Source organism: Leptodactylus fuscus, chromosome 1, assembly GCF_031893055.1.
Source record: "Leptodactylus fuscus isolate aLepFus1 chromosome 1, aLepFus1.hap2, whole genome shotgun sequence".
Taxonomy (NCBI): domain Eukaryota; kingdom Metazoa; phylum Chordata; class Amphibia; order Anura; family Leptodactylidae; genus Leptodactylus; species Leptodactylus fuscus.
The window spans coordinates 167736603-167764195 of record NC_134265.1 but is presented as its reverse complement, the minus strand read 5'-3'; the positions used below and the strand labels follow the sequence as shown (position 1 = coordinate 167764195).

General features: G+C 40.8%; 1 protein-coding gene across 1 annotated transcript in view; it reads right to left on the bottom strand.

The window, feature by feature from the left end:
* The window catches only part of MOB3B (MOB kinase activator 3B), a 63615-nt gene that overhangs the window by 786 nt on the left and 35236 nt on the right, over positions 1–27593 (bottom strand). The window contains exon 3 of the mRNA XM_075279692.1: positions 24647–24849. Within this exon, the coding sequence (XP_075135793.1) occupies positions 24647–24849 (203 nt within the window). The remainder of the gene's footprint in view (positions 1–24646; positions 24850–27593) is intronic.

Genomic DNA, 27593 nt, shown 5'->3' with positions numbered 1-27593 from the left:
TAGGTTAGAAGTCACTTGTCCATTTCCTGCTGATAATGGATCAAGGATCTATATCAAAGATATTGGTGGATAGATTTCATGTCGCAGTGCGAATGCATGCTGTGATTTATACAATATGCAAATTATCATTTTTGTCATATTGTGGAATACCTAAGCATATAACAGTGAAGTCTAGATATGAAGGTCTTTCCCAAGCTGTTATTTATTTGCCACAGCTTTTTTTATTGTGGATATAACATCCAATGTAATAACTGATATGTCACCGGATGAGACGGATTAGGTACATCTTAGCACATTTAATGATCTATGGATCTCTGGCGTATCAAGGTGAAAATCCACTGTAGATATCCATGGGTCAGCATTAGATTTATACTGTGGATTGCACAATAAATTGTTCCACATGACAACGCTGTATGAACATACCCTTACAGTGTAGACTGATCCCTAGTGATCTACTAGAACAGACAAAGTAGCCAGGACCATTGAGAAGAAAAACGTTCTATTTATTATTATCGCTATGACTGTATTATGGCAAAACAGTGCTCTGATCGCAAACAAATAGGACAGTGATTTGTTGTACACTGACAATGGTAGAATAGTGAAGCAAAAGTAAGTGAAACAACATTTTGTTCTGTTTCTTAGTGGAAATAGTTTTTTTCCTTTACTGTCACTCATGTGAGTGGACTGGGTGGTATAAGTTCCCCTCTTTTCTGGACAACCCTTTGATTTTGAAACAGAACCTTTCTACCTTTGCACAGCATTTTCAGGAAAATCCACTAGGTGTCAGCAGAGCAATACTGTAATGCCACCATACGCCACACAGCAAACAAATAAGACACCAATTTATCTTCATAACAGTTAGCTGCAACATGTACAATTGTGTTCTGCAGAACAACAACAAACCAATACAATACTGGTTCACGTTGTTCTTTACTCTTCATTACTTGGGGAACAGCCATTGATACAGACATAAGAACCACATACGATAAACGTAAGAACCTCTCCCACCACCCTATTGATGCTTGGAATTATATTAAGTCTCCCTAGTTTGCTTTTCTTTTTTGTTCTGTTAATTGAATTGGTTATGTCAGTGTTATACAGAATAACAGTGAGTCAGAGCTGAACGTGGATTTGAGTCAAACACCCCAAACCCACTTGGATCCTCTTTGCTTTATGTATCTCTTCTACATATTTCTATAGCTTTTTGTATTCCATTCAATAAGAATTTTAAAAGAAAAGAAATTATATTGAGTCCCTTGTGTATTTGAGATATTGCAGCAGCTAGTTTAGATACTTTACTGAAGTTTTAAAAACCAGAAAAAAAGCTTAAGTGACAGCCTAAAAGGCTGAAATACAACAAAAAATAAGATTTCTAAAATGCCGCTTTACTAGAGACACCTGCCCTTTCATGATTGGAGCATCTCTGTATTGAATTTAGAAGTGTAATGTGTCCTTGGTACATCCTTGGTACTGGGTTACCTGTGGATGATACTGCTTTATGCCATGACAGACCACTGCATCTGAAGGTCCAGGGCCCTACTCAATAGATGTATTTAAATGGGCTCTATCAGCACAATTATGCTGTATGAGCCCCACATATGCTTGAATAGCCTTTAAAAAGGCTATTCAGGCACTGCTAATCTGATTTTAAACCCCCTGTCCATTTTCAAATAAAACTATAAAACCATATATGTAAATCATATCTGAATGTGCACGCTGGGCGGTCGTGCACGATCCGACGTCATCTTCGGTCCCGCCTTCCTCTTCTTTCTTCTTCCAGTGATGTCCTCCTGTCCTGGCTCTTCTCCGTCTTCATCTTCTGTTCTTCCGGTGGGTTGTGATCAAATCCTGCGTGTGCGCAGTAGCGCTTCATCCGGAGCACTACTGCACACGCACCGACGCCATTTTTATTGTAGTTCTAAGTATCCCTTAGAACTACGCAAGCATGTGCAGTACGCTCGCGAACTTCTTCACACTGGAAGTAAAGAAGATTAAGGCGGAGAAGAGCCAGGACTGGAGGACGTCGCTGGAAGAAGAAAGAAGAGGAAGGCGGGACCGAAGATGAAGTCGGATGAAGGTATAATTTACACATATGGTTTTATAGTTTTATTTTAAAACGGGTGGGGGGTTTAAAATAAGATTACCGGTGCCTGAATAGCCTTTTTAAAGGCTATTCATGCATATGTGGGGCTCATACAGCATAATTTTGCTGATAGATCCCTTTAATAAAATGAGCATTCAGTGTATATTCAGCTTTATAAGAATATGAACTTTGTTCTATATTATGCTAGAATTTAGCATCTAGAATATAACTTTCTAGCCACCAGACCCAGAAAGCATCTAGAACACAATAACAGCATCATCCAAACTCATATAAGGAAATATAGTAAACCTATATAATAGCTGAAATCTCCATATATGCACCTGAAACCAGATTCTACTCAATCAATCTTTTATGACAGATGTCTGAAAATCAATTGTTGGCTGGAATTGCTGTCGGGCCGTGTAGTCTTCAGCATGTTATCACTGTCATACTTGTAAAGAATTGTACAGCAATAATAACAGTGGCTTGGTAATGGATAGACTGTATGTAGAATGTAGAAAGGATGAGGGAATGTATATAACAATGTCTTGGCTGAAGAGAATAAGGTTCTCATTTGTTGGAGAAAATAGTCATGTTTTAAGGATCTGTTCATTTCATAAGCAGCAAAAATCTGATAGTAAGCTTCTGGGACTGCAGTGAATACCCCAGGAAATATGCTTATTTATTAACAGAATGCAGGCTGTTGTTTAGGAGAGGAGACATAGACATCGGAAAACAATATTACCGGTATGTCAAATTTATTTTTATGACTTTCCTACTTAGATAGAAGAGGACTTTTTCATCAGTGAAAGACATTTTTAGAATAGCTGTTTGTATTTTGGTTTCCCCATATTTTATATTTTATGAGGACATTTTGTGCCCAAGCTGTGTTCTCCGTTCACTCAATGACTTAACACTTACATCCTCTATTATCAGAACCTCTCATGCTCGTATACAAGACTTCTCCCGAGTTGCAGCACTTCTCTGGAATGCTTTATCCTGGACAATCAGATTAACTCCCAATTTCTACAGTTTCAAGCACAAACTAAAGACACATCTTTTCAGACCGGCCTATCACAATTCCTAATGTAAACCCTTCCGTACCATCATTAGAATCCCTCCACTGTTCACGCTCCCATATTACCCCACATGATATGATGCTCTTTCAGACTAACTTTATATATCCAGGCACCATCTGCACGACTGTTTTATGTTTGTGTAATAACAGTGAACTCTATTACAAAATTGTCTTGACCACTGTATAAGCAATGCTACCTCTGATGCCACCCCTGCTACCTCTTGTGTCACCCCCTCTACCTCATAGATTGTAAGCTCCGGTGAGCAGGGCCCTCAGATCCATTGTGGGAAGTGGCTATCTCTTTGTAAAGTATCTTTTTGTCTGTATTTGAGCCCTACAAATGCTGCGGAATATGTTGGCTCTATATAAATAAAATGTATTATTATTATTGGTAAATAGCATTATGGTGAAATATCTTTTACCTCACTTCTGAAGTCCTTAGAGAGTTCCACAAACTTCTATAAAATGTTGTTAAAACTGTTGCACAAATCGAAATCAGCTATAACAGCATGATAAGGTATCACTAAGATCTAAGGCCTCCTAAAGTATTAATGCAAACCAGAAATGAATAGCGAGTAATTGTATGTGTAAATCATAGCACTGGGTATGAAAAGTCACTATATAACCTCAATACCAGACGTGTCTGACGGAAATTGTGTATAGCTTCGCAAATCAATTTTGTTTAGGACAAGTGCCACTTTCTCACTGTTAATCTTTTCTAGTGATTTAGGTAGTGAGCTAAACGCATGAATAAAAGCATCACACCCCAGTACCGCATGATATCCCAGAACTTATGTCTAAGAAAATCGATTGTGACACAAGGCAACATAAGCCCAGCCATAAATTGTTCACCTCAAAGCTGTTTTATTTTTACTTACTACTCTTCATATTCAATGGTGCAGAAAGCTTCGACCTATAAATGGATAGAATTACACATAAAGGGATACTACAACACAGAAAATACACAAAAAATTAAAACTGAGAAATACTGCATCTTCTTTATGTGTCTTACAAGGGCAACCATGTACCTCTGGTCCTCCTGTTAACCCTGTGTCTGGCTGCAGCAGGAGCCTCCCCCCAGCAGTGGATTAGACCCGAACTTTGGCCATGTAATCTCCGGTAAAGTTCATATTAACAACCCAAGTTTTTTTATGTCATTACATTTTTTCATCTTAAGTTACACATCAGAGCAAGTGTTAGGGAAAAGATGTGCTAAAAAGAACAAAAAGCTAATAATCAGTACATTTATATGACTGCATCTATTGAACGACAGTCTTGTAAATAAAGTCATTGTCAAGCTTAGGCCTAAGGCTCAGAACATTTGCAGACCAATGACACACAGTGCACAACCAGGGCCATGGAGTCGGTAAGCTAAAATTATGACTCCTATATTTTTCCACAACCCAACTCCTGGTCTGACTCCTTTATAAATGACTTATACCTGTGGTCAGACAGAAACTAAAAATAAACTTGTCTAATTTGCGAAAACATTTTTCCAGGCAAAAAAAATGTTTTTTAAAAAGTGTCTGTTAGCGCTATTAATGGGTTAATAAATGCACCCATATACCTTTAGCAGTGTTTTGAGTGATTTCTGGGTGCCTGTGGGAGCTCCTGGTATCTCCTGCATTTATTTACATGCTTCTGCTTCCTGTTACGTAACTTCCTCACTAACCCCTCTAACCTCACTCCCTCCCTTCCACACTCCCCTCCTCCCATACTCCCTCACCCTGTCTCTCTACCTACCCCACTCTTCCCTTCCTACTCAGCTCAACTCCTGACCCATATTATATACTTACTCTCAATGCTTCTTCTTGTGAGACCAACTGACCCTCCTCCTCTTGTACTGATTCAGTCTGTGCATGTTTTTCTCCTCCAGCGATGATCCACCTCTACTGCACATGCGTGGATGCTCAGTAGAGGTGAATTACCGTCAGAGGCACGCACAGTAGAGAATAGCATTCACCCTGCAGAATCATTACAGAGGGAGGAACCGTCTCGACGGAAGAAGCCTGGAGGGTAAGTATAATGGGGTGGATCGGGGAGGCATAGTAGTGACAATTCGTTTCCGGAAATGGATTGTCACTGGATAATCAGAAAATGTAACTATGGCTAACTGTCCATTTTTTGTAAAATCATGCTATTTAGAAAGTAAGAGGGTGTTTAGATTAATGTAGGGATTTCTAGTTATCCCGGACAACACCTTTAAATAAAAGTCTTAAAAATCTTGAATAATGTAAGTAAAGATAATGAATATATTTACTTTCAAGTTACAATGAGAAACTTTTTTCCACCCAAAACTGGCCCTGACTCAAATTCTGACTGTATGACTACACAGCCCTGGGGCAAACACCATTAAAAAGTTTCCCAGGGGACGAATTTCCTTCTGTAAGGTTGAAATCCAGAGGAAGAACCTAAAGCAATAATGCACATGCTGTTTAAACTTTGTGCTGCACGTCTTAGTTGCAGTGTGTGTTTGAGATTTCTTTAGTGCCTGGGCTACAATATAACTTTTTGTAGCATTACTAATTGAATTTTACTCCTAAGTGACACTTGTCCATATGACCTCAATGACTTGTATGCAATCTTGTAGGCCTCAGTTAAAATAAATAAGTGGCCCTACAAAATGTTGCGCTGTTGACCTAGCTTTAATCTTAACCACAATGCTGGCAATGTAGATCACAGCAGTCTAGCTGCCAGGCAAGGTTGCAATATCAATTCACTGTGATCATGCCCCATATGGACCTCACCAAAGAATTTTGTTGTTTTTTTTTTGCTCTGATTTTGAGACATTTTCTAAGTTAAAAAAAGAGTAATATTCTATCTTCAAGTAAATTCAGTCCTTAAAATACTATATATTCAATGTCATCTTAAAATTGTGAAAATCTGCCTTAGGCTAAGCCCCCACAGGACGATCCGCAGCGTTAAAGCACTGCGTGAAAAAACGCAGCAGGAATGCATCGCAGTTCTTCCCACAGTAGATATAATTGACATGCTGCAATTTCCAAAACTGTGGCTTTTACCGCAAAGTGGGCATGGGATTTGCATGAATCCCATCTACTTTGCTGTTACTGTATAATGCTGTGATTTTTACCAGCGGCGTTTTGGGCCTGTGGGGCCTTACCTTGGAAAGCATTCATTTTGGCACATTCAGTGTCTAATTTTTATGCCAGCAAAAAATTTTGTATGAAATTATACCAAGATTACTTTTTTTTTAGCACATTCAGCTAGCAATATCTAGAGATCCAAAAGAAAGAAACCTTGAGCTATATGGACAATTTTTAGTAATAAATACACAGCAAAAAGTCAGGCTGAAAATACAGATAAAGGTGAATAAATCCTTGCCAAGAAGCTCCAGCTCCTACAGGAGGAAGAGGCAGGCCCCTGTTGGCTGGTCCAACCAAATCAGTAGGATCGGCCGTCTTTTATCTTATACACTATGTACCAGTTATTTTCTTTTAGGTGAATATTCTTCTAAAAGTATCGTTAATACCCTGTCCTTGAGATTGTTTCCTCAATGTTTCCTTTTCTTGCAAGCTGTCGTTAAAATATTTTATTTATATAGCTACTTCAGTGATCTTATGTGCAATTCTGACTTTGAACGTTCCAATGGGAGATTTAATCATTCATATTGAAAAAAATAAGGGAACATAATCATAAATAATGGGTCATTAATAAATGATCAATCCGCTGGTCTACACCCGCACTTTTGGTATTCGGAATCTCTGCTTCCCACCCTATCTGGCATGCTGCTTTTTACTCCTCATTAAACTGACTGATATAAGCCCAATAGTTCTGCAGCCGGCTGTGGTGTTTTAGAGCTCTGGCTTTGATCTCCAGTTTCTTCAAGCATGCAATGAATTATGACTGCAGTGATAAGCACTTAACACAGAACTGAGTGACTGGGTTGCACAACACATAACTTAAACCAGCATGGCTCCATTATACTTTCATTCAGTATTCAGAAATTGCCTATTTGTGAGAAGAAGGGGAAAAGAGCAAGGAAATGTCTCTGGTCATACGTGATTAAAAGTTCTTTTTTTGTTGCTGAGAACAATGTCAATTATATGAATTAGCTGTAATGGAAACAGGAACAATGGACAGCAAAAGATACATTTAAAGCTGAAACTGGTATAACCTTTTTTCTCATGCATGATTTATATCTTCTATATATTAAAAAAAATGTATTGCCAGGATTGACCCTTTTTAAGGGAGCACATCTAAAGGCCACCCTAGGACATAGAGACGGAGTGCCCAAACTGCAACCCAAAACCTACTAAATTATCGCACCGGATTCCCCGTTAGTGAGTGATCAGGGCCACGGTGCATGTGCCAACAGAGAGGGCTCTGAGTGCCCTCTCTGGCACACGTTCCATAGGTTTGCCATCAAGGTCCTAGGGCATTGCCTATACTACCCAACACATAGTGGCTGAGGAGTGGAGGCAAATTGAGTGAAAACTGCCCCAACAAATAAATGTAGGTTTTCAGTAAACAGCAGGTTTACCCACAAAACCATATGGCTGGTAAGCAATTATTTATTTTTTATATATATATATATATATATATATATATATATATAGTAAGCCGATGGCTGGTCAGGTAATGGAGGGGGTGTAGACTACTAAGGTGGGTGAGTTGAGAAAACTCCATAAAGAACGTTTCTCAGCAGATAACTATTGTCTGCTGAGGTTTATTTCAGAGTTCTGGTTATTGGGCTGGATTTTTAGGAATGGCAGGTAGGATTGGTAGTGGGACCTGTCATTCCACCCCCCTCCAGTCCACACTTTGAGGATGTTCCGGCAGCGACTCAGCTGCAGAGAGTCTCCTCGTCAAGGAGGCTTAAGAAGTCAACTCCAGCAGCAACACTTTGGCAAAGCTTGGCTGGAGAGTGAAAGAGAGAGGTCATATTTTTGGAGCTGTGTCCTGAATGACAAAAATATGACCTCTCTGTCAGCTCTCCAGCCAAGCTCTGCCCAAGTGTCGCTGCTGGAGCTGGCTTCTTAACCCTAACCAAAGTGTGGACTGGAGGGGAGTGGATTGACAGGTCCCACTACCAACCTACCTGCCATTCCTAAAAATCCAGCCCAGTACTGAGCATTTACCAAAATGCTCAGCAGACGAAAGTTGTCTGCTAAGAACAAACATTCCTGGAGTTTTCTCATCCCCTCCATTACCTGACCAGCCATCGGCTTACACTTTATATATCAAAGTTGCAATTTAATGGCTTCCACAGAGATCACAAAACCACAGAATATTGCATAGGCTATGTGCATATTTATATCAGAAGTTCAGTTAAACCTCTCTGTTGCATATTACATTAAAAAAAAATCCTTTATACATAACTATTTACTCCAGCAAAATGCCAAACATCGTAATGGATTATAGTCAATGGGTCCTAAAGGATCTGTTTGTGTCTGCAATAGAAGGGATTTGTCCCAGTTAGGATTTATGTTTCTGTATCTATAACGGAAACAGAAAAATGGTAATCCCGACAGAGTTGTGAACATAAGACTATATTCAGTCAACACTTATTGGCACTACAAAATGATGTACAAGAATGTCATATCGGCAATTCCAAAGTAATTCCTGACAGTCTAGCTGGGCTGTGAGCAAACCCCCCTGAGAATACTCTGTCCTGTACTGTCAGAGGGGACTTTCCATACCGCCCAGCTATGACGCGAACCTGTGAAGAACGCCCCCCAATACTAGTCTATGGACGAGTACAGTCAGGGGGGTTGTTCCTCACAGCCCAGCTAGACTGTCAGGTATGCCCTTCTGACAGTGGGTTGAGATCATCGTCGCTATAACCTCAAGGATATATCCAGCCCTGTGGCAAATAACGGGAAAGCTGACAGGTCCACTTTAAAAGGGTTTTCTCATCTCCCTGTTTCAGCAGCTTTGCCTGCTGTCTCTTCTTCTCACTTCCTGTATTTTACCCTCCCCGCCTCCCAGCTCAGACACTATGAAGTATCACAATACTTATGATAACTAGAAATCTAATATAAATGCAAATCAGATAACATGCAGATGCTTGTAGAGAATGGGCCTCAGTGTTATCTGTGTGTTTACATATAAAGATAACAGACAGGACTTTATCAGCAAACTGCAATTAGCTGATCTGATTGTCCTGCCTGCGAGGCTGTAGATAACAGTGAGTGAAGTCACTTGTCTTATCACACAGGTCCGGCGCTATGGAAACGCTGTGTAAACAATGAGAGGAATAATTTCACATAGCAGGAAAACAAAGCAGCATTGCAAAAGCAATATATCTAGGAAAAGTCTTCAATTTACATAAGCTACCAGTATAGACAGGATCCTTGAGATGGGTATACCCCGTTAATGCTCTGTTGACATGTACATGGTGGTTTCTGTTTGTAACAAAAACAACGATGCAGTGCATGTCCGTCATATGACAGACACCACAACACCTGACTATCCTACTGTTTAACAATGTGAATTGACAGGTTCCACTATGCTTTTGCCATAAATGTTTATAAGGAGAATTCCGACAGCCCAATCTTTCTGGCTTTCTTCCTGCTACAGAAAAAGAGATCTACACTTATGGTCAACAGATTGTATCATCTGCAGGTTGTGGAAACAGAATCCTATTGTTCATAGTCTGTATAATGCATCTAGGTACAATTGTAATATTCTGACATTAAAATCCAGAATATTATACCTGTGTCCAAAAGTAAATCTGTGTTACGGATGTCAAAACATGATGATACAGACATCTGTTTCATCATTTTATCTGAAGTAGGAGTATGTTGCCCTCTTCTACACCGATAGCTTCCTTCCTACTTTTCTTTCATTCTTTCCTTTCTTATCTCCTACTACTCTTTCCAGACTAAGCACCCCCATTCTACCAGCTACATACCATCACAATACATTTTCTGTCTACTCTTTAAGTAGTTACAAGTTTTGTGTAGCTAAAAAAGACATATATGCATCCCCCTTGCCTGAATATGTCTAGATATGTGTGTTATGAGATAGCATTCCTAGAGAACAGCGTGATATTGTATCACAAAGTGATATCTTGTATTTTTCTTTGTTTTGCGAAAGTGTATCCTTTCAAGTTTTTTTCTTAAATTTTGTTGCAGTATTGTAATTAATTGGTTTCATAAGAAATTAAAGTCATTATGCATATTCAAGATAAGTTATATAAGGGTGGACAAATTTTTATGTTTAACTTGCCAGTGGGAGAGGGCTAATTTAACCCTTTCCTGACATCCACTGTAACAGTACAGCAGATTCGGTGTATTTAATTACTGCAGCCGCTCAAGAGCTGTGTGGCCACATAGCCGCCAGGTCTCCACTGTATAATAGAATGCCTGCAATCAATGCCCACACTGATCGCTGGCATTAATGCCTCACCAAATTCCATTTTCCATGGTTCATTGACCCCAGGAGTGAGATCCTGGGCTGGCAAACCATTACTATGACAGCCAGGAGCCTATTGAAGGCTTCCAGGCTTGTCTCCTATTAACTTCTATTACAGGCTGCTCTATGCACCCTGAAATAGAAAAGCCGTCTTTTTGCAAAACATTAGCAATATAATGCATTGCATTAGTGGTCAGACCCCTGGGGGAGTCTAATAATTAAAGCTGAATGCTGTAGCGGGAGAAAAATTCAAAACGCCTGTTTTTTCGCTGTTTTTCTTCCCATATAAATTAGAATAAAAAAGGGAAAAAGATGTGCAAAAAAGACCTCCTATTCATCCCCGTTAATGGAAATATAAAAAAGTTACAGGTGTCAGAATATCGCAACTCCAACAATTTTTTTTTCCAAGTTTTGAGTTTGAGGGATTAAAATTAAAAAAACAAAACAAACTATAACTTTGGTATCCCTGGAATTGTTCCAACCCATAGAATACATTTGGCATATCAATTTGACTGCATAGGAAACATCATAAAAACTCGTAAGAATGTTGCACACATACAGTGTTTCTCCAATTCCACCTGATTCTGATTTTTTTTCCATCTTCCTAGTACATAATACAGAACAATAAATGATGCCATTACAAAGTACAGATTGTCCCACAAACATTAAGCCCTCATACAGCTCTGTGAACAATAAAAATATTTTTAAAACGTTATGATGTTTGGAAGTTGCAGAGTCAAAAACAAAAATCGAAAAATGCCTGCGGTGGGAAGTGGTTAAAATACACAATAGTTGAGTTTCTCTTTTAATTTTAGTTACGCTTTTGTAACACCTACAAGGCTTTCCATATGTAAGCTGATACCCAATACTGAACTGGATATTTAAGAAGAAGACGCTGAGTACAAAAGCTGTTTGACAAATGAGAGCTTAGTGAGTCTCTTGTCATTTATAAAATTATAATATACAGTAGGGTCTGCATTATTAGCGATATTATACATAAATATTGTAAGTATACAATGATATCCTTTATTTTCTGTCTCCTATAGTGCGTCTTTTGTAGACTGCACAGTGTATGTGTTGTTGAGTGTAACAGATAGTTTTGAAGTGTGTAGGCTGGAATTTAATACATATATTTCAGATGACCACAGTAGGCCTTGTGGTGGTAGCATAATGTAAGCATAGCTCCCTGAATTGTTTCCCACTCACACAATTATGCAACAATAAACGTCTAATTTTCTTTCATTCGGCTCTGTGGGCAGCTCTACTGCATTCCAAACACTGCGGGACTTGTGTCAACCATAAAGCTGTACAAGAGAGTGGTGGAGACTTCTCATGAGCCAGCGAAATGAATTACATTCCAGCCTAAAGTTCTGTAGACCTGAATTAGAAGGCATTGTGAGCTCTATTTATATTGTCCTGCTTTTCTGTATTCTGTGTTAATATTAGCAGATAATTGTATTAAATTGTGCTTTTGTCATTTCCAGGTTTTGTCAGAGGAGCCAGGCATTACACAGTTTTGAATGTATTGTATCTTCTTCCCATCAGCACAATAACACTGCTACAAAGCATTATCGGTATCATGGGGGGCTCCTTGTGGCTGGCTCATAACAAAATGACAACATATGACTACTTATTGATTCAAAGGCATATCAGAAAATCAGTTAGCGTAAATGGACTTAACTCACATTATTAATTTCTTATATACACTATGTAACATCTCTGCCTGTTCGGGCCCCTGCGCCGCCCTCTGCTCGTGTGCTGCGGCGCAGGAGGCGCGTGCAGTTTGATAATCTGCGTAAAGTTTTTAGTTGCACTGTGTGAACACGGCTCTAGTCCTTGATTGGATTTGCACCACACCTGTCTTCTGCCTAGGTTGCCTCTGTCCATTTAGTGGTTAATCTGGCCTTGCCCTTTGATTGACAGCCTGCCTTCCTGTGAACTCCATGGGCGGGTTCTTCCTCCCTATTTAGCCTTGGTTCCCATTCACACCAGTGCTTGTTATTGCCGTGCGCATACCTGCTCTTACTGTCCCTGTTTGCTTATACTATTATACCTGACCTGTGGCTTTTCTCATTGACTATTCTCTTGACTCCGATTTGGCACTGCATCGCTCTCCTGTTACCGAACCCTGGCTAGCTGACCTCCCTTTGTTGTTGTTTGTCTTGTCTGCGTTTTGTGTTTCACGTATTCAGGGAGGGATTGTCCTCGTGGTTGTCGCCTATTACCTAGGATAGGGCCTGGCAATAGGAAGGGAAAGAGGGGGGCTTCAGCTTAGGGCTCACTGTCTCTTGTGCCCCTCCCAGGGTTTAACCGTTCTGGGAATTGCTGTCTTAGCAATTCCATTACATAATAACAAGCCCAAAAACCTACATCCATTGCTTCCCTACAGATAGCATGGATCCTATTCAGTGCTTTGCAGCCAAGTTGGAGGGATTGACAGGCCTGGTAGCTGAGCTTGCTAAACAGGTTCAGACCCTAACTGAGGCTGCTGCATCATCCCCAGCTGTTTTGGCACCTTACAAGGTCAAGATGTTACTCCCAGATCGTTTCTCAGGGGACCGTGAAAAATTTGAGACGTTCAGGGAGTCTTGTCGCTTGTATTTTCGGATTAATCCACATGTGACTCAGGCCCAAATGGTGGGAGTGGTTATATCTCTGCTACAGGGGGACCCACAAGCTTGGGCCCTTAAACTCCCTGCTGAGGCTGAGGAGTGGGTTGATGTGGAAAAAATTTTTAAGTCCCTGGGCTCTATCTATGCTGAGCCAGACCACATTGCGCTTGCGGAATCTCAACTCCTCACCATGCGGCAGGGAAAACGCTCTGCAGAGGAGTATTGCGCAGAGTTCCGTAAGTACAGTGTAACTGCAGGTTGGTGTGAGTCAGCGCTAAAGGCTCACTTTAAAAAAGGTTTGTGTGACCGTGTTAAGGAGCTCTGGGTTGGTCACCCAGATCCCCTTACTCTTGAGAAGGCCATGACTTTGGCGGTCCGTATTGACCGCAAGATCCGAGAAAATTTAAAAGAGAGAGTAGGGTCTGTTGCCTCCAAGTTTTCTGTCTCTTCCTCTCTCTCCTCTGAAAAACCTACCTTTCCTCCCATCACTTCTGGTGAGGAACCCATGCAACTGGGAGCTATGGACGCCAAGACACGACGAGAGCATCGTCTCAGGAATAACCTGTGCCTGTACTGTGGTTCCTCTGGTCATGTCATCCGAGACTGCTCTATCAGACCCTTGTCACCTGCGCAAAGACTTCAGTGCCTGAGTGGTAATCAGAAGAACCACTCAGGCAACCAGGTATTTGGGGGGAATAACAATAAGATGTTGTTATCTGTGTCTCTGTCCTCTGGAGACAGATCTGTTTCTGGCAAGGCCCTAGTTGACTCTGGGTCTGCAGCAAATTTTGTTAAATATTCAGTTGTTGAATCTTTGGGCATTGAGCTTTTGCCACTGGACTCGCCTATGTCTGTTACGGGAGCGGATTCTACTCCACTGGCCAGGGGTAAAGTCAGTTTTAAAACCCCCTTGATCTCTTTGCAAGTGGGTTCTTCACATTCAGAGGTCATAAGCCTTTTTGTTATGGAGAATCTCTCTGCTGTTATTTTGGGGTTCCCCTGGCTGAAGCTCCATAACCCTATTTTGGATTGGGGTAAAAAGGAGTTGGTAAAGTGGGGAGATCATTGCTCATCTCACTGTATTGCTTTACATTCTGTAGATTGTGTCAGTGAGGAGAAGGTCTCAGCTACTAAAAGTTGTGAGTGCCCCTCTGGTATTAAAACCTGGTGGTATCAGAAGCGCCAGGTGAATAAAAAATGTTTGCCTGGTTCTCAAGCGTCTGTGGTTCAAGCAGAACCAAAATACAAGGCAGGGAAAACTCAGAATCCCTCTAGAACTGGTTTGTCTGGTGAGGGTCCGGTGGCCCCTCATAAAAGGGGGGGTACTGTAACATCTCTGCCTGTTCGGGCCCCTGCGCCGCCCTCTGCTCGTGTGCTGCGGCGCAGGAGGCGCGTGCAGTTTGATAATCTGCGTAAAGTTTTTAGTTGCACTGTGTGAACACGGCTCTAGTCCTTGATTGGATTTGCACCACACCCGTCTTCTGCCTAGGTTGCCTCTGTCCTTAGTGGTTAATCTGGCCTTGCCCTTTGATTGACAGCTGCCTTTCTGTGAACTCCATGGGCGGGTTCTTCCTCCCTATTTAGCCTTGGTTCCCATTCACACCAGTGCTTGTTATTGCCGTGCGCATACCTGCTCTTACTGTCCCTGTTTGCTTATACTATTATACCTGACCTTTGGCTTTTCTCATTGACTATTCTCTTTACTCCGATTTGGCACTGCATCGCTCTCCTGTTACCGAACCCTGGCTAGCTGACCTCCCTTTGTTGTTCGTCTTGTCTGCGTTTTGTGTTTCACGTATTCAGGGAGGGATTGTCCTCGTGGTTGTCGCCTATTACCTAGGATAGGGCCTGGCAATAGGAAGGGAAAGAGGGGGGCTTCAGCTTAGGGCTCACTGTCTCTTGTGCCCCTCCCAGGGTTTAACCGTTCTGGGAATTGCTGTCTTAGCAATTCCATTACATACTATATATAATTCCACTTCTGTATCTTCTCATCCTATAAGATCTGACATGTCAATGCATAGACTAGGAGACTTATGAAGGTGTCCCGACAGCAAATCAATCAGTAAGTCCAGTAAGCGGTGAGGTAACCCTGCACAGATAAGACTTCTTTTGCCACCATATTTCACAAATTGAACAGCTTAACATTTGAGGGGCTTGGAGGTCATAGAAATCCGTTGAGCTCTTTGTCATGTTCTTCAAACCACTCTTAGGCCCGGTTCATATCTGCGTTCAGGTCATTCCGTTCCCTTCTTTGCATGAAATATGTGGAGAGAAAAGTCCTGCAAGCAGCACTTTTCTCTCTGCATTTTTCCTGTGGAAACTGAGCGGAAACCACGTGGACTCCATTATAGTCCATGGGGTCCGCGGGATTCCTAAGATGACTGCTTTTTTATGTGGATAGGTTTTCATTCGGGAGGTCCCCAAGCGGACCCCCGAATGTAAACCCATGCACAGATGTGAACCGGGTCTTAAACAATTTTGCAATGTGGCATATTGTATCATCCTGCTAAAAGAGCTCACTGCTTTTAGAGAATACAGTTACTAATAATAAAAGATTTTATTTATATAGTGCCAACATATTCCGCAGCACTTTGCAAATTTTAGGATTCAAGTACAGACAAAAAAGATACATTACAAAGAAAAAGTCAATTCACCCAATGGGACTGAGGGCCCTGCATACACAGTACGCTCGTATAAGCGTCCAAAATAACAAGGCCGCACAGACATGCGCAGTCGGCTCTTCCCAAAGCCCTATAACAGAGCCGACTGCGTTAGCATGGGATTTAGATCTCGAAGACACCAGTGCTGGAAGAAGACATTGCAGAGGACGTGGCGGAGAGATGTGCCAGTAGAAGATGGAGGCGGCACTGGAGAGTTTTCAAGCAGCACAGGGGACGCCACCAGTGCTGTCTGAGCACAGGAGAACGCCCCCAGTGCTATCTGAAAACTTATTAGCAGCGAAAACCGGGATGGCGGCGCGGGGAAGAATTCTAAAGGTAGGAGAAGAATAGCAGAACTATTTCCTTTAATAGTTCCTTTAATGGTGGAACTATTAAAGGATTATTTTATCTTAGAAGTCTGCTTCTATAGCCACAACTTCCCGAGCAATGCTTATTTCTGGTATGCATCACTGTATGCAAACATGTCCTTCTGTCTGTATGCTGATTGCTTCAATTTTCTGTGTCATGACCTGCTGCTCTAGTTTCTGCCTGCCATGTGTGGATGCATCTATTCTTATGTAAACTATGGATTCCTCTATAGATGCAAATGTCCTTCTGTTATGTATTCCTGTGTAGACGTGTATGCTCTTCTGGCATTTTGCATTTCTGTTACTGTTTTAGGCACTGCTGACATTGCTTTCAAAGTTAGAAATGTTAACAGTTTAGTTTTGGCAATTAACAAAATTAATTGAATTAAAAAAAAAAAAAGAGAAATGTAAAACACATGAATATTTGGTGTGACCTCCCTTTGCTTTGTAAGCAGCATCAATTCCTTTAGGTACACACCTGCACGCAGCTTTAGAAGGCGCTCAGCAGGGAGGATGTTCCAGACATCACGTAGCGCTAACCACACATCTTCTGTGGATTTAGATTTGTTCAAATCCTTCTGTCATTTCATGTAACCCAACACAGACTCCAAGATGTAGAGATCTGGGCTCTGAGGGGATCAAACTATTTCTTCTGTTCAGTCAATTAATTTTATTAATGGACAAATCTAAACTATTGAAACTTCTATTTTTGGAAGCATTCCTACTTTGAAGCATCTTTCCACACCTTGCCTGAGGCGTTTGCACTGTAATGTATATCCTTCTGTGTGTATGTCTTGTACATAATTCACTCGGAGCCCTGGATATAGACTCATATTCAATCTCTTGTTCCTTATCTATGTTACGTATCCTGTCCTAAGGCCTGGATTTGGGCTTATTACTTGAATCACGTATCCCTTTTCCTGGATTCAATCTCTATCACTAGATCACTTGTTTCTGTCACGTACTCCTGTGTTCAGTTTATACCTCTGCTACCGGTCCTTATGTTATGTCTTGGATTTCTGTACATCACTCAGCTTCTCTTATCTGTTTTTCCCGACCTGTTCCTGATTCAGTATCTCTGATTCAGTCCTGTGCATGTTTGTTGTCTGTTCTGAATGTAGCTTGTATTGATGCTATGTGTATACCTGATTCTGTGGTGCACTGCACGACAGTCTTTCACCTTCATGCTATACGTTTATATATATCATTCCACCTCCATCTACTCTTCCTTGTAAAGTGTAATACTTGTGATAAATAGTGAGCCACGAGAGGTAACGCAAGTCTTACATGTCACTCTGCCAAGTTGAGATCATTCTGAAGAGGTAGTGACTTTAGCGCCAGCGTAACCTGTACCCATAATGAAATCCCAATTAGCACATTTTAGGTGTAGACACTAGCAGTTAAGATTTTCATGTTATTTTCAATGGCACCATACCATGTTGATACAGACTGAGCTAATTCCTGGATCTTATGGCATGACATAACATTTCTTTTCTAAGGCTGTGCTCAAACATCCCACTTGAACAAAACAATTCCCCAGACACACATCCTCATAAACATTCACACTTGCCATCATCTGCTGGCCACTGACGTTCCAATCTGTGCAGAAGGGATTTCTGATGTAGCGCCGGAGCATATGTTGTTTGTTTCCTCTTATTTATTTTAACACAGCAAATTACTGACCCACGCCATAAAAAAGCCACGGCTATTTTGTAAAGCTTCACACAACAGTTACTCGAAAGCCCAATAACATTTAGTATCCATTATTTCAAACTCAATGACTCTGAAAGGAAACCAGCTGTGGGGGAAAACTGGTCCGCCACGCCTGCCCTAGACATACAGCTGGTTAGTCATTACAGCTCCAGATGTGAAACATAAACTGTAATTATCCCAATGACTAACCAGCATTTCTACACTAAATATATGCTTTGTTCATCTGTTTGAAGCTTGTAGCTAAACATTGCATGTGTATTATACTGGTTAGGCTGCTAGAGACATGCCAAATTAAGAGTTACTGTGTAGCTGCTGAAGAACCTTATAGATTTCCATTTACTGACTATTCTGGCCACACACAGAAGGATGAAACACATGGCAGTTCTTATGTAGACTCAGATAACTGTATAGATCTAGTCCATAGTAGCTCAAGTATGAAAGTACAAACAAACCATGTCCGTACAAGTATCATGTGCATAACTGATGTATAATGTCTACTATGTTAGAAAAATACAACACAAGTAGTATACAACTACAAGTTCATGATTGTCAAAAAAATGTCTCAAGCATTAGAGACTGTTCACATTGTGGAAAATTAATAGAAATTCATCTTCATTTTCCAGCCGCCAACTCCCCAGAGCATTGGCACTCCGTAACGGCTTTCCTCTGCTGACTAGGCCCAGATGAATGAGCTTAACCAGAAGGGATACTCGAGCCACGACAAGATCAAGCAGGACACATCGCTTAATTTATCTTGCAAAAGGGACCCCGAGCATTATAGTTTTATATAACACCTCCTAGTGGACATCCTATCCAGTACTGATTATAGTATGGGACAGTGTGTCTCTGGGAGGCAGGGACTCCGAGCATCATATATAACTATAATGCTAGGGTCCCTCTCCCATGCTAATAAATCTGACACACACATGGACCCAGTTTCATGGGTGAAACGAGTAAGAATTTATACTAAAAGTTAAAAATATGATCAGTTTATGGAAAGAGTATTGAAAAACTATGAAAAACCAACCTAGAAAAAGTAGTATCAGGAGTTTTTACAATGATACATGGACGGATCAGCTGATGACAGCCTTAATCTAAGAAGTCCAGCCTCTAGGCACCACTAGTCATGCATATCACATTGAAAAGTAAAAGAATGGATTGAAATATGATCATTTAATTTTTGGTAATTCAAAGTGTAACTAAACTTTCAGACAACTTTTGATTTCTGGCAGTATTTGTGTCATTAATACATTTTGTAATAACTAAGTCATTGCAAATTTTGGATCCTGCATTTTTTCCCTCGTTTCTGCATTGAGAGCTGTTCCTGCCTCTCACTGAATGTTACTGTGTATGGAGTACAGGGTTGTGTAAGATATAGAGAAAATTAGGTTATCGGAGGATCACTTCAAAACAGTTATATCTCGGAATTTATAAAACTTAGATGAGATTCTGCAGTGATATTTCAATTAATTCCAGAGATATCACTGAAAACACAGCCGAGGATAGGATATTTATAGGCAGTTGTATAAAATATATACGATTTAAAAATCCCAATCCTGACTGTGTTTTCAACCAGTGATATCTCTGGAATTTAGATATCCTTAGGACTAGTTCACACAGTTTTTTGGTACGGATATTCACATTGTCTGGCCGTGAGCGCCTGTGAGCATTTTGTGGTTTCCGCAGCGAAACCAGGTTTTTTTTTTACCAGACACAAAGTCCTGCATGTCCGTACTTTGTGTCCGATTAAAAAAAAACCAGTTTCGCCATCGAGAGCACAAAACACTCACGGCCGGACACTTTGTAAACCCATTCCAGTTTCTTGGGCAGAAGACGGAAGCCTGAAAGTGGAGACCGGGAGCGCAGATGTGAACCCCCCCGATCCATAATTTGTTAATAAAGTATATTAAAAAAATATATTAATGACACAAATGCTGCCAGAAAATCAAAAGTTGGCCGAAAGCTTAATTACGCTTTAATATGTGATATCAGGATTTGTACTTGTGGGTGGGGTCAGCAATGACATATTTTACAGGCTCCAGCAGCTACAAAAGTCCAAAACTGTTTATTTTTCAAGCAACAGCACAGTGGCATCCTACTTTAACAGTCACTTGTATAAATCTACGGCAAGAGAACAGAAAACCTGCCCATCCGGCTACTAACTAAACAGAAGTTACCTTACCTGGATACTTCACAATACACGGTGGGATCAAAATTTGCACAGTACATACAGTGTCCAAGCACCGACCCTTTCAGGCTTGTATGTATTGCCTGGTAATGAGACCAGTAGCTTCCCCAGGATTCAACTCTTATGAGAAAGAGCCGTACTGGAGTAAGGGAGGGAATGGCATGTCCCACTGCAAAGCTATATACTATTCCATAAAACTCCAGCACATACAATACTTTACAGAAACAGTGTCTTAGCAACTATGCAGTGCTGAGACAGACAGCTTTCTTGATTTTTTTTTTTACCTCACAGCTGAGAATTCTGGGTATGAGATACATGCATAATGTTACAGTGAGCATTGATCCATCCACCTGAAAAACACAGAATCTTCCCAAAATCAACATCTGTGAGCTGCACGTCCTGATCAGTTGGGGCAATGTGAAATTCTATATTTATCTAATTCTTGTTAGGCTGGATTCACACAACTGAGTTTCATCCGAGACAGTATGTTTCTAGCATGAAGGAACTCCTAGAATCATAGATAACTATAATACTAGGAATCCAGCTTCCAGCAAGAAGGTCAGGCAGTAAATCCAGCAAACATATCTACACGGACACACCGGTGAAACTCAGTCCTGGGAATCTAGCCTTAGAATTGTAGAAATCCACTCTCAAGCATTAATAAATGAAGAAACTGTGCTCATCTCTAATCTTTATAAAACAATGGCAGTCATTGCCAAGCGATAAAACTCTATCACATTCCACCAGGTCAAAATGTTTGTAAACCACCTAGAGTTTTATGATAATAATAAAATCATCCTTATGAACTCTTTTAGATAAATATTCAGTTAGAGCAAGAAGATGTGAAGAAAGAAGCTAATGTGGAACAGCAGGGGAAGAAGCTTTGTTTTGTAGAGAATGCCATGTGCACTGCTCCTGTATCTTACCACCTGCTGCAAGTGACTAGAAGAGGTCAAGCCATGTGCACAAAGCTGCGCTCATCTCTTCTGTCCTTCTTTGTCCTGATTATGAATTATTCACATCAGTTTATTAATGATCACTTTGCCATAAAGGGAAGGCACAACCAGAGATTGACCTATTTTTAAACCAAATTTTGATGTTAACATTTTTTAAAGGTTTTTTTTTTTTTTAATTATCTATTTTTTTTTTATTTTTTTTTTAAAGTACAAAATTGTACAATTTTTTTTACCCAGGCTATTAACACCTATTTCGCCTCTATACATAACACTAAATAACACACATTGTTGAGCCCACTACTGACAATAGTCTGTCAAAGGTCACCTACTCCTCCTGCCTATAGAGAATGTCTAGAAAACTTTCCCATGGATCTAGTCTATTGCTGCCTATGGCTACGACAATGCAGTAAATGATGTTATCAGAGAATTAGATTACAAAAAGTGGTATATTTCACTGTCTGGTTTTAATAAATCATAAAAAATGGTGATATTTCCATTTAAGATTTGGCTGTGGCGCTACACAGTCTTCAAGAAAGTCTTCTAAACTCTATTTGTGATAACTGTGAAAACACTGCCCATGAGTGTCAGTCAGTCTGAACATCATAGTATTTTGGCCATTGTGTCACAAGAAATGTAATATCAAAATGATGTTTGTAGAAAATGCTAAGGGTGGGCTTGCATCCACTTCAAATCCAGTCACAATCATTTTTATCGTCCTGCTTTTATCTCTGTCTTTCACTGGCAGGGTGGAACCTAACAACTCAAAATCGGTACCAGATTTAACCCTGTGGATCCAAGAAACAAAATTTGTCGCAATAGAAGTGTCTTCACTGAAGATATTGAAAGCTATTAAAGTTTTTCTTCATTTTTTGGCTTTGTACTAATGAGCACCAAATAATTATCATTAGGAAAACTTATCAAGTCATTGATGTTGTGAATATGTTAGTTATGACATGCAGACTGTAATGTATTTTGCAGTGGTTAAAAAATAAACATATATTTAATTCCGAAGGGCAATGTGAATTATTTTAGGGCCTTGATATCCGAAGATGAGTTGCTCAGCTACAGCTTAAAGGGAGTCTGTCATCAGTTCTCCTACTGTTCTATGTTGTTGATCATGTAGCTTCCATGACCAACAAATCCATATTTTTGTGCCCAGATTCCAGGAGGCAGCCCCTTTCACTTGCAATGTCCAGAACTGAATGCCCTAGACTCCATCCCTCTGCTCTCCTGATTGGATGCTAGTGTCATCACTCAGAGAATAGGGGAGGAGTTGTGTCCGGTTCACATTAGCGTTTGGCTTCTGTTTGGAAGGAGTCCGCAGGAGGACCCCCCCAAACGGAATACCAACGCAACTGCAAGCGCTGTGCAGTTAAGTACACTGCCACCATTATAGTCTATGGGGACTGTGTGCTTAACTGCACGGCGCAGTTGCGTTGGTATTCCGTTGGGGGGGGGGGGACTCCTTCCAAATGGCTAATGTGAACCGACCCTTAGGGAGATAGACACAGTGACCTTCAGGGCCTAAAACCAACATGAACTCCCTGTTCTCTATATAATGGGGTCAGCACAGATTCTCCTCACACATTACACTGGGTTCACACCAGCGCCTGAACTCCGTTTTCAGGTTTCCGTCTTCTGCATGTAGAAGACGGAAACCTGTCATGCCGAGTCCGGCCGTGAGCACCGGGGAGTGTTTTATGCTGCATGTCCGACTCTGTGTCCGGTTTAAAAAAAACGGTTTCGCCACGGAGCGCATAAAACGCTCACCGGTGCTCACGGCCGGAGACTTTTCAAGCCCATTCAAATGAATGGGATTGAAAAATGGTTTCCGTCTCCTACCCATTTTGTGCAGGAAACGGAAACCTGCAGAACGGTGAACGAGCCCTTATAATGTATAAATGCACAGGAAATTAAAGCAAAATAGTATGGCCACTCAGACATCTTTTTGGTTCAAATGACTTCTATTTCTAGCAGAAAGCAAACCAAGATACTAGTAAGAGAAGCAGACCGCTGGTGCTAGACACTTCTAATGAGAAGTTAGGTCTATTTCCTGAGCAATGCCCTGCATACTGAAAGCTGAGCTATGTGTGAGAACACATGAAAGAAGAGGAAGCCAAGACAACACCAGTGACTTGCGGCGCTGTCCTCCCCCCAGGACTTCACTTCGCCCATTAATAATGATGTACTTCTTAGCTTTATGACTGATTAAGCTATCACCTGTCACATCTGATGCCTCGGGAGCCAGATAATGATGATACAAGGCTTTGCTCTAAAACAAGGACTTTACACAATCTCCTTTCATGTTCCACAACTCATTTCCAGGGGTGTCTAGCATGCAATATTTATTTTCATGTTTATAGGAGGAATACCTGCCGTAAGAAGTCTAAAAAGCCGCAAAGCAGCTTCTCAGCATAATGTGCAGAGCTCCTTTTCCTGGAAAGAGCCATATAGTGGTGCTGTTAGTAAACCAGATAGCTCATACTGATGCTGATCTGATTGTTATGTGTCTGCGTGCTCTGACCGCACCATAATGACTGCATGGAAAATACAAGTGCCTAATGCTGCATGTCTGTTCTCATTTCCCTTGTGTATATGACATCCTCAATTATATCTGCCAGAAATCTTTAGAGACAATAGATTTCTGAGTCTCCTACCAGACCCCAGGATATCAGCCCAGCCCTGCAGATAAATAGGTTAGGGTCACCTGAATCAAATGGTGTTTTCCCTTTGTGAAAACATGCAAGTGAGCTTTTTGGAGCAATGAGGGCATTTCACTTACCTGTTTGGAGCAAGAGCAACACCCTCATTGCTCCAAAAAGACAAAAGAGGTTAGATCTCAGCAATGGACACATTAATTCAAGAGGGAGAAAACATGGTTTGAGTTAGATGACCCAAACCTATCTATCTGCAAGATGGGTTTCATCTCCTAATGAAAGTACGGTATTATATACTGCTAGAAAGTCAAAAGTGCGCTGAATTGCCAACTTTCCAGATATATGCCCCGGTGGTGGAGATATCAGTTCAGGTAGTTTCGGGACGACAACTCCCCACTGGCCTGTGAGGTACGCCTCCCCCCAACAGTACTCTAACATAGCCTTGCACTGTCAGAGAGGGCATTTCTTACTGTCCAGCGATGACGCTGAGCTGTGAGGAACGATTCCCTCCAGTACAAGTATATGCCTCAAAAGATAGTGTATGTATGGAGAGCTCTTCTGTCCTATAAGTAGTTCCTGTCAGAGGACTGTAACTGTACGTATGGAAACACAATATAGCTATAGTTGTTGTATGCATGGAGCTTTAGGCTGGGGCCCCAGGTTGCGGAAATACAGCAGATTTTATTGTTTTGGGTTTTTTTGAGACAAAATCAAGAGTGGAATGAGAAATATATAGGAAGTACTTATATTTCTACACACAAAGTGGGGCCTTAGCCTGAGACTATTACATTCACGTGGCTTCCAAAAGTCTGTCCTCTATGACAATGCTAAATCACCAAGAAAACCTTGTCAACCGGATTAAACAAGGTGCTCTCCTGTAAAAACGTAGCAGCTGATAAAACAATAAGATGGATTCATGATGAAAGTGCATGATAACATTTCATTCAAGCTTACCAGTGGTTCTAGCTCCTTGCGATCTATGAGGTTCAGTTCCGTTACAAAGTAATAAAAGTGCTTGTAGCAGGTATTAACATGTGCTTCTGCTCCCATGAGTATGATACGGTCAAAGTGATGAATGTACACATGGACAAACACACGGAATAGTCTGCACAGGATTTTCTTGCAGATCTGGAGGAAGTTCTTTGGGAAAGGGACTCCTATCAAGAAAAATCAATATAATTCATGGTTATTATGGCATCATCATGGTATAATTTGGTGATCTGTAAGATACATCTATAGTTGGCATTTTACTTTTATTCTAAACATCAAACGACAAAAGCTAAATATATGTATTTGTGAAAACAGACAACCACTTTAATATAGGAACACTGAAGTGATTATCTGATCGTGTCTGGTTTTGTTGTAGAAAGTTTATCTCTGATGTTCACTTCCACATTTAAGTCCCACGTAGTGACCCGCAGAATAAAACGGCTGTGGAAAAATACGCAGTGGAAACACATCATGGTTTTTCCCACAGCGCTTTCACAGAAAGTTCATAGAGTTTTCCTCTGAGAACTTTCTCTTCAATTTTACTATATAGAAAATGCCAGCGTTTTCGTCGGTATAATTGACATGTTGCGATTTACAAAAACACAATGGTTTTTTACATTGCAGCATGTCCTCTGCAGATATTTTTCTGCAATTTGTGGATGGGTTTAGTCAGAATCCCATCAACTTTCCAGGAGCTATAAAACACTGTGGTTTTTGCCACGGTGTTTCCGCAACAACAAAATTGTGGTGTTTATGCTACGTGGGGCCTTAAAGAGGTTGTCTGGGCAAAAAAAAAAAAAAAATTTAAATAGGAAATAGCGGAAGTAAAAAAAATAAATCATACTCACCTGTCTCTAGTGTCCTCCCAGCATGGTCTGGGCTTTCTGCTGGGCTGTCTTCTAGAAGTGAGACACCTTGCTGTCTGTGATGTCCCAGATCCCTTCTGCTGAAGCCGCTGATTGGCCAATGGTCACAAGACCACTGAAACCAATCAGCAGCCTCAGAGACGCTGGGACGTTTCAGGTAGTGACCTCACATGCCCTTTGATGAGACTGCTGATTGGCCTCAGTGGTGACGTGTGGCGGGGGACTTCCACTGGAAGACAACAATGGACAGGCAGGATCGGACCATGCTGGGAGGCAGCGGAGGATTTGGGAAAGGCAAGAATGATTTTTTTTTTTCACCTCCCCCAGCCTATTTAAAATATACAATTTTTGCCTGGACAACCTCTTTAAAGAGACATAGGGAGTGATCACAGTGGGTTAGCTGCAGAAATTCACCAACAGCTAATCTGCTGCTATCTACAGTAGCAGTATAATGGATGAATACAAAGTGACCCGCACTACAGGTTTTCATGCAGCAGCATGTCAATTAATGCTGCAGGTTTTATCTTCAGCTCTCAGACTCTTTAATGCAAATGTTGAAAGTCGCTGACAGACATGCAGAGAAACCTACAGGTGGGCCACAGCAAAAACCTCCCAATTTTGGGTGGTTTTTCAACTGCGATTTGTAGGACAACACACTGTAGAATCTCCCTAATGGAAATTCTGCAATGTGTTTGTTTTATGTGGCCTCAGCGTAAAAAAAAACAAAAACGATCGAGTTAAACCCTTGTTAGCTGTTCCGGAAATTGACTCATTGCTGCTGATCTTGCTTTTATAACCTGCAGCAAACACAGGTATTGCTGCAAGAACCTGTAACCAGCCATACTCTGCAGAGAAAATAAAGTATTACATGCTAGCCATTCTACTGTAAAAAATGGACGTATAGGGTCATTCTGCATTGGGTAAGGGGGAAGAGAACATGGGAATAAGGGTTTGCATTAGGGAAACAACATGTTAAATATAAAATCCTGAAAAGCATCATCACTTGTCTTTCAGCATTTAACGTCTTTTCCATTTCAATCTTTCTTTCTGCCAGACAGAAAATAGCTGAAATAAAACGCACCAATGATATGGAAAAAAATCGACAAGGCCTAAGCTTATCACACGGTTGTGTATTCAGAAGAGATCAATACAGAATAGCTAGTTTGTCAGAGTAGAATTTCGTGACATATAAAATGACCCTGTACTAGTAATGAGCTGAAAGAACTTATAGGATTTCCAATGTTATAACTAAAATGGTGAAGTCAGCAGAAAAACAAGAGCAAAAAGAAACAAGACATGTTCCAACACAGCTATTACTTTCCGTGACTTGGTCTATAAATCATAGAAGAGTTCAATTCAAACTTGCTTAGAATGGAATTGAATAATGCTGAATATAGAAAGTAGACACACCAGTAATTCTATCCCCTTTCAATTAGAAGCGTCCACGTACAGATATCACAACCCCATCTGTTCTTTATGTTTGTTTTCAAACCGCACACAAAAAAAAAAAATCTATTTTATTTTATTGGGCTGTTTATTAGTGCTTTGTAGCTAGTTTTGCATTTGACTTCTATATTTTTTTAGTTCTTCCTGGCTTATACTGGCATTGTGTTATTTGTGACTTGATGTCTCTAATGGTAATGCTACTTGTAATGCGCTTTTTAATATAATCAGAAGGATATACGGTTGCTTTTGCCACTGCAAAAGTTTTACATTGAACTGTCCACCAAGGTAGCACAGTTAAAACCACATATAAAAAGTATTTAAAAACTATGGCGAAAACACCATACACTGCAGTTTTGAGGAGTAAGTGTTGTTTTTGACATTGCTACTTTACAGATAGTCTGGCCTTTAAAGAGGACCTTTCATCAGATTGGGCACAGGCAGTTCTATATACTGCTGGAAAGCTGACAGTGCGCTGAGTTCAGCGCACTGTCGGCTTTCCCGATCTGTCCAGCTCGTCCATAGACGAGTGTTATCAGGAGAGGGAGGGGGGAGTTCCTCCCCGCTCACACTGTGCAGCGCGATAGGCGCTGCTGGGCAGG